At 52.1% G+C, this 7,698-nt stretch overlaps 1 protein-coding gene across 8 annotated transcripts in view; it reads left to right on the forward strand.

Moving 5' to 3' along the window:
• TNS1 (tensin 1) overlaps positions 1-7,698 on the forward strand; it is a 207,197-nt gene that overhangs the window by 194,222 nt on the left and 5,277 nt on the right. For all 8 annotated transcript variants that reach the window (XM_024763297.1, XM_024763300.1, XM_024763304.1 and 5 more), the window contains 5 exons: positions 253-330; positions 2,150-2,221; positions 2,474-2,642; positions 3,603-3,671; positions 4,137-4,169. In XM_024763297.1, the coding sequence (XP_024619065.1) occupies positions 253-330; positions 2,150-2,221; positions 2,474-2,642; positions 3,603-3,671; positions 4,137-4,169 (421 nt within the window). The remainder of the gene's footprint in view (positions 1-252; positions 331-2,149; positions 2,222-2,473; positions 2,643-3,602; positions 3,672-4,136; positions 4,170-7,698) is intronic.

A 7,698-nucleotide genomic window follows, 5' to 3' on the forward strand; every position in this document is an offset into this window, starting at 1 on the left:
AAAAAAAAAAAAAAAAAAAAAAAGGAAAAGTTGTGGGGCAACTGTCTGACGGCTAGAGTGAGCCTTTAGAATCTTCTCCCTTGGATCTTGCTGTCAAAGAGGGAGTGAATTTTCAGCTTTGTGGGTGGGATGAGGGAGAGGTAAGAAAGAAGCTAAAGATTATGGACAGTGGGGTGGGGTGGGTGTGCTTCCTCAGTGCCCCTGACGTGCTCCCAGTAACGCTGCCTCTGCCGGCTGTCTCCCTCCCTGCAGGATCTCTGTCTGCCCTGGTCTACCAGCACTCCATCATCCCGCTGGCTCTGCCCTGTAAGCTGGTCATTCCAAACCGAGGTAGGAACCTGAGACTCCTCACCCTTCAAGCGCACCCTTGTGCTGGCCTCCTTCACGTCTCTGCCCAGCCAGCTGCTCCAGAACATGCGCCAGGCTTGGAGGAAACGGGTCATGTTGCCAATCTTGGGAAACTCAAAACCACTCTCCTCTTTATTTTTTCTAATAAAAAAGAAGGGAAAGTTCATCAAAAATCTTAATTCCAGAAACACACATAATTGACTTGCCAGATCATTCCAGAGAAAATTCTCTGGAGGCTTTAAGAATTCATACTTGAATCCTGAGAATTACGACTCATCCCAGGGGAGGAAATAGAAGCAGGAGACAGCCATGGGGAGGACCGTGTCTGGAGGGTGAGATGGGCATCAGTGGGAAGGGCCGAGGGAGGTGGGGAGGGAAAGGCAGAGGTAGGTCATGGGGCCTCCAGGTGTGGGAGGGCGGTCTGAATGGAGAGTAGAGAGCACACTCGAGGGACCTCTTAGGGATCCACATGGCGTGGGAAGGAGACAGGAAGCCCAAGATGTCCCTGGAGTTTCTAGTCTGCATGGCTGAGAGGGTGTTCCCTCGCCGAGGGGACATTGAGCTAATGGGAGGAGCAAGCCCTCTTTTGATTGTGGGAAGTACAAATGGAATTCAAGAGCTTTAGGACGTATAGGGCGAGAATTTGAGTGAGACACTGCGGCTGGCAAAAGAGATTTTAGCTCCTCTTAGAGAGGTGTCCCAGCCTCGGAGGAAGGCGGATGGACACCCCAAACCTTTGAACAGCACAGGCTTCCATTATGTAGCCCTAGATACACGGGGCTCCCGCGAGGGGAGGGGAATATGCCTGGCCCTGAACTTGAGGTCTAGGAACCGGTAACTGGGGTGCCTTCTCCCCATGCTCTCTGTCCACTAATAGGATGTTCGGAATTGTGTCCGGGACTTGCTTTCAGTCTCTCTTGGAGGTCCTGGGGTTATGTCCATAATTAAAACTTCCGATATTATTTGGCAATATCTATGTATCCAATTCGATTCATTGAATTATTAATGATAATTTACCACTATTATCAACTTTAAAGTTCAAATACTATTTAAATAGCCCTATTAACCACATGATTTAGACACTAATTAAATTATATTTCTAAGGAATTTAGCAAAGTAACTTAATAATTATAAAACTGCTCTTTATTTACATTGTATAAACCAGTGGTTCTCACAGTACGGTCCCCAGACCAGCAGCATCAGCGCCCCTGGGAACTTGTTCAAAATGTAGATATTCTCAAGCCCCCCCAATCAGAAGCTTTAGGGTGGTGCCCAGAAATCGGTGTTTTCACAAGCCTGCACACCAACGTCTGAGAAATGCTGGTATAAACAATACTCAGTTCTTATTAATATTGAAATTGTGCTGCATTGTGGTTTAATGAATTAGGGCATTTACTGATCTACACATAAGATACGTCCATGCAAAACAACCATACCAGTTGCCACTGGAAGGCTTGCTTTATGTCAACCACTAGACTAACACTGTACACGGAACATCTCAAAAACCCAGGGAAGTGGGCGCTCTCATCATCACCTCCGTTTTATACATACTTGGCAAGTGACTGGGTGAGCACCTGAACCCTGCTCTGTTGGACTCCACACCTCCCAACCAGTGTGCTGAATACTTAGAGCAATCACTGGACATTCAAACTGGACACACGTGCTGACTGCCAGGGCTTATTATGAGAAGCGGTATCCGTTGCACAAAGTATTTGCAGAGCTAGCCTGAGGCCCAGCCAACCTTGTGCTTCTTTCCAGCTCTGCAGTTTTAATTACCAGCTGAATTAAATTTTTGTCTCAGACCCCACAGATGAATCAAAAGATAGCTCGGGCCCTGCCAACTCAACCACTGACCTGCTGAAGCAAGGGGCAGGTGAGTGGCCACCCCAGACGGGATCCCTGCCCAGGCCTTTCCTCCCCCTGGCCCTGTACCCTCCTGCAGGTGCAGGCTGGATATCTCTCCCAGACCCAGATGTCTCTGGGCAGACCACATTTCTGTGTGCAGAAGCCTCTGCCCAAGGCTGGCCTGAAATTCATCTGCTCTCTTCTTCCCGAAGAGAGGACCTGGGGATGGTTCCCACCCACTTCGGCCCCCATGACACCTCCTTGGGTGGGTTTCTTCCAGCCTGCAACGTGCTCTTCATAAACTCTGTGGACATGGAGTCACTCACTGGGCCACAGGCCATCTCCAAAGCCACTTCTGAGACACTGGCTACTGACCCCACGCCGGCTGCCACCATCGTCCACTTCAAAGTTTCTGCCCAGGGAATCACACTGACTGACAACCAGAGAAAGTAAGATTCTTTTTTTTTTTTCAAAGATGGTGTTTTTTTGTTTGTTTTTTATTAATTAATTAATTAATTTTTGGCTGCTTTGGGTCTTTGTTGCTGAGCGCGGGCTTTTCTTTTTAGTTGCGGTGAGCGGGGGCTACTCTTCGTTGCGGTGCGTGGGCTTCTCTTGTTGCCGAGCACAGATTCTAGGCGCACAGGCTTCAGTAGTTGTGGCACGCAAGCTCAGTAGTTGTGGCTCGCGGGCTCTAGAGCGCAGGCTCAGTCGTTGTTGTGCATGGGCTTAGTTGATCCGCAGCACGTGGGATCTTCCCGGACCAGGGATTGAACCCATATCCCCTGCATTGGCAGGCGGATTCTTAACCACTGCGCCACCAGGGAAGCCCAGTAAGATTCTTCTAATTGCTTCTGTGTTGGGCTCCCCCCAACCCTGTGACCCATCCATCCATCCACTTTCTCACCCACTCACCAATTGATCCATCCATTCCTGCATCCATTCATCCCCCATTTATCTTCGCCCACCCATTTATCCCTTCACTAATGTCTCCCTCTATCCATCATCCATCCATCCATCCATCCATCCATCCTTCCTTCCTTCCACAAATATGCCTGCACTTGTTATACAGCTGTAAATGCAACTGATAAAAGTCCCTGCTTTCTAGAGCAGAGGCCCTTCCTCTCACGCTCTCTCCCCAGCCCCTTTTCTTCTTCCTCCAGAGTTACCCCGTTTCTCATTCCTCAATGCCAGTTTCTTCCTTCTTTTCCTAGCCTCTAGCATTTGAGACATGTTTCTATGAGACATCTCTCTGTCCCTATGCATGGCTTTATGTCCCCAAAGGGAGCAGCCCAGGCCATCATGCTCAGAAGGGAAAGGCTGTGTCGACCTGTGACAGCCACAGGTGGTGGCCTGAACTGAAGGAGTCACTTCAGCACTCATTCTCTGTTTATCTGATATGTGTGCCACAGGCTCTTCTTCAGACGCCACTACCCCCTCAACACCATCACCTTCTGTGACCTGGATCCACAGGAGAGGAAGTAAGTCTCTTGTAGACACTTGCCTTCCCAGCCATCTTTCAAACACTGAAGTCTGTGTGTATGCATGTACGTGTGTGTGTATGCACTCCTGTGTGTGTGTATGCACTCCTGTGTGTGTGTGTGTGTGTGTGTGCATTCTTGGCTCGATTTGAAGATCTGCCCATGCCTGTGGGACCGTGAGTAGCTGTGTTGGCATCTTTTTGAGTTTTTCCCACCACCAGTTTGAAGCCCCTCCCAGGGACCCAAACGCCTGCTTCTACCCCTCTGACCCTGAAGCTGCTTCTCTCCACGTTGGGGAAAGCTCCTTGGGAGGCAGGCCGCAGTGCTCTCTCCGCTGTGAATGCCCTGATGCATGGTCTTTGGAGTGGCACAGGGGCTCTGCCTTCCCCAGGGGTCCAGGCACACCCGGGGCTGGGCTCTGAGGGAGAAGTGGTGGTTTACGCTGTGCCGTCATTCTCTCCACAGGTGGATGAAGACGGAGGGAGGTTCCCCTGCTAAGTAAGTATGCTTCTCCCCACCCGGCTGGCTGGTCTTTGTGCTCCTTGGATGAGGCAGAGGTGGGTGCGGGAGTGGGTTTAGGATCCAGGAACAGGACGTAGGCAAAGGGCAGCTCTGGAGAAAAGCTTGCCCAGGCAGCCAGGTCTTTGGCCTTCTCCTGCCTCGAGGCCAAAGGCCCAGCCTCCAGTCTTGTCCCCTTCCCTCTCTCAGGACCAGAACAGCAGGGGTCTGAGGAAGGGATCTGAAAGCTGAGAGTTTTATTGGAGGTGACGGCAGTGGGGCAGGGGTTGTTTAAATGATCTTTTCTGCCACAATCCTGGCATCCTTGATTCCCATTCCTGCTCTCTTGGCGGACTTCTGTGCATGACGTGGCTGGGCTAGACCTCCACGTCAGACCGCGGGAGTCCGGTAGGTCTGAATTCCTTCCGAAATTCCACTGATGGCCCTGGGGTCCTTTGGTCAATTTTCCATCTATTTGGCATTTCGTAAGTGCTTCCAGGGAACTAACTCAGCCCTGGGAAAATTCAGACCAACCACAGGGCTGATTCTGCCCTCGGGTGCCTGACGGTAGCACAGTAGATGAGAGAAGTGTATAAACAGGCTAAGGTGCTGCAGTGGTTTTCAAGCTGTGTTCCAAGGAATGCTAGGTTCCTCAGGTTGTAACTGAGCCGCTATGAGGGGAGGTACGATTTGCAGTTGTTTATCAGGATGAATCGGAGTTTTCTCAGTAAAACCAAAACAAAGTATAGGAATAACCTGGGTACTGAAGCTGACATAAGACTGTCACTACGGTCTATAATTCCACCTTTTACTTTGTTGGGCTCACCCAAACAGCCCCATTTTTTTCTCACTGATTGACTTTATCATAGGTAAACGTTACGCTGTTGAATTGATCCATTTATTGCCATAAGTACTGCTGTCACCTTTACATATCCAGACTTCATATAAGATTGGCTTTAGAAAAAGATAACTTTCACTGTTAAAAAGAAATCAAAACCACTGCTGATTTGGGAAGGTTTGGGGAAAGGACCTATGTTTAAAAATAGGTCTTAGGGCTTCCCTAGTGGCGCAGTGGTTGAGAGTCCGCCTGCCGATGCAGGGGACACGGGTTCGTGCCCTGGTCCGGGAATATCCCACATGCCGCGAAGCGGGTGGACCCGTGAGCCATGGCTGCTGAGCCTGCGCGTCCGGAGCCTATGCTCCGCAATGGGAGAGGCCACAGCAGCGAGAGGCCCTCGTACCGCAAAAAAAAAAAAAAAAAAAAGGTCTTATAGGACAGGTAGAAATGGGTGTGGGAGCAGGAGAGAGCCGATTTCATGGGGATGGGGCTGGAGAGGCCACCAGATTGCAAGCTCCCTGAGGGCACGACTGTATCTGCCGTGTGGGAGGGGCTGATAGATATTTAGTAAGGAAATGAAAGGATGGAGGCAGGGAGGAGGAGAGCGAGGAGGAGGCCCAGTGAGGCCACTGTGGTCCAGATGCGTGGAACTGACCAGGGTCAGCACGATGAAAGCTCCTTCCGGGGGTGTCCGTGTAACCGAAAGTGGGGTCTGGCTGCTCCCCTTTCAAAAGCCAATACAGAGGCCAGGTTGGTGGAAAGGAAAGTTTGCTTCATTTTGGATGCCGGCAGTCACGGGGGAGGGTGGATGCGGCCCCCACCCCACCCCCACTGACAACCAGGGGGCAAGAGGTTTTATAGACGGGGGGAGGGGGCTACATGCCCCCTTAACTGGCCATGATGTAGTTAATTTCTTCCACCTGGTGGGAGTTTCAGTATCTACAAGACAGCTCACAGGATATGTCTCAGAATATTATCTGTAGGCCTTGAGAAGGAACTAAAGGTCCTTAACTATGCTTAGTGACTGAACTACTATTATTTAGTCTTGTCGGACTGGTTTCCTTTGTTTCTGCATTTTCTCTGATTAAACTTATTCTCTGGCTAAAGTTTTTCCACAGAAAAAAGGCAGGCAGAAGACATGGGGGGCAAGGACCATAAGGTCCTGCTCTGTTTCATCAGAGGGGCCGGAGACCTCTCCTGGCTCAAGGTCACATAAAGAGTTAGCAGCTCAGCTGAAGAGAGGCCCCCATGTGCAGTCCTCTCAAAGCTTATCTCAGCCTTCCCTGGGGCTCATGGGGTCACTGGGCTCTCCAAGTCCCTGCCGCCAGCCAGGAGGCCAGAGCTCTGCGTGTGAAGGGTCTTGTCTTACTCACCACCCGGCCCTCCAAGGGGGAGATGCATCCGGGACAGAAGTGGGCTGGTCCCACGCCTGGAAATTCCTCATTGAGGAGTAGCTTTTGTGCTGAGCTTCCTTCTGACTCGCCCTTGTGGGGGCCCAGGAGAGCTCAGGGCTGGACGAGGGTGAGGCACGCGAGATGCCTCAGGCCCCCAGTTTAAGGAGGTGCTCGCTTTTGGGTGCTTGTAAGCGCTGCTCTCTGCCCTTGGGGGCTGAGGTTTCTTGCCGCATCCATTCCTCCAAGCAGAGGAAGGACTTGGGCTACTGTTGAGTTGGCCCTGAGGCCCACAGAGCTGAAATAAACATGAAGGGAGGGCAGGTGGGCAGTGTTCAGGCCTGAGAGGTGGGCCGGTTCTCCATCCTGGCCTGGAGAGGGGGCTCCGGCGGGGTGATCCACGGGCCCAGGCTTCCCCACCACTTGGGTAGACTGTTACCCCAGGCCTCTGACCTGATTGTCCCCAGCCCCTGAAACACATTTGGGTACAGCAAAACTGTGGGGAGCCCTGTGTGTGTGTGGGGGCGGGGGTGGGTAAGCCGGTCCCAACTCTGCTAATTTTAGCTGCTGTGGTCCGGCCAGTCCTGGGAGAGGGGTTTCCATCGGAATCTCCAGCTGTCCCGATTTCCCTATCCAGCAATGTGCTGGCTGGGAGGGGACCTGAGCTCACATTCTGTTCTTCTGCGCTCGTATTTTTAACTCTGTTTTGCACAGAGAGAACGCTCAGTCACTCCAGTCCTGGTATGGGGAGTGGGGTTTGGGGGGGAACAGGTGTGGGGTCCCCCTCCCCCTCCCATTCTCTGGAGAAGTGTGTGTGCGTGTGTGTGTGTAGTGGGGGACGGTGGCCCCTCATCCTTTGGTCTCTGACCTTCTGTGGTGTCTGAGGCAGCCGGGCCCTTTGACAGGCAGACGGCACTTTGCTTATGTGTTGTGTGCAAGAACGTTCGGCTAGGGGTGTGGCAGGGATGGGCTGAGAGAAGCTGGTCTAGGAATGTCCCATTTTATTTTTGGTCTCATCGCCCCCCCCCTTACTGTCGGGTCTTGTCACTCACCTCCAGCACCTCTTCTCCCTGCTCCCCACCCACAAAGGGGAATTTCTACTGACCCTGAACAAGTGACGTGCTGTCTCCAGGCGTTGGTTTTCTTGTTGGTGAAGGAGAGAAAGGATTCTCTCGCATGCTCCACCCTCAGTGCCCAGTGCTCAGGGATGTGGGGAAAGACGGGGAAGGGAGCAAAGATGAGCTTGCTTTCCTGGGCGCCTCCCCCAGGCCTGGGGTTCCTCCTGCCCGCCCCCCCCCCA

This window comes from Neophocaena asiaeorientalis, unplaced genomic scaffold (genome assembly GCF_003031525.2).
Source record: "Neophocaena asiaeorientalis asiaeorientalis breed wild unplaced genomic scaffold, Neophocaena_asiaeorientalis_V1.1 scaffold86, whole genome shotgun sequence".
In the NCBI taxonomy this organism is placed as follows: Eukaryota; Metazoa; Chordata; class Mammalia; order Artiodactyla; family Phocoenidae; genus Neophocaena; species Neophocaena asiaeorientalis.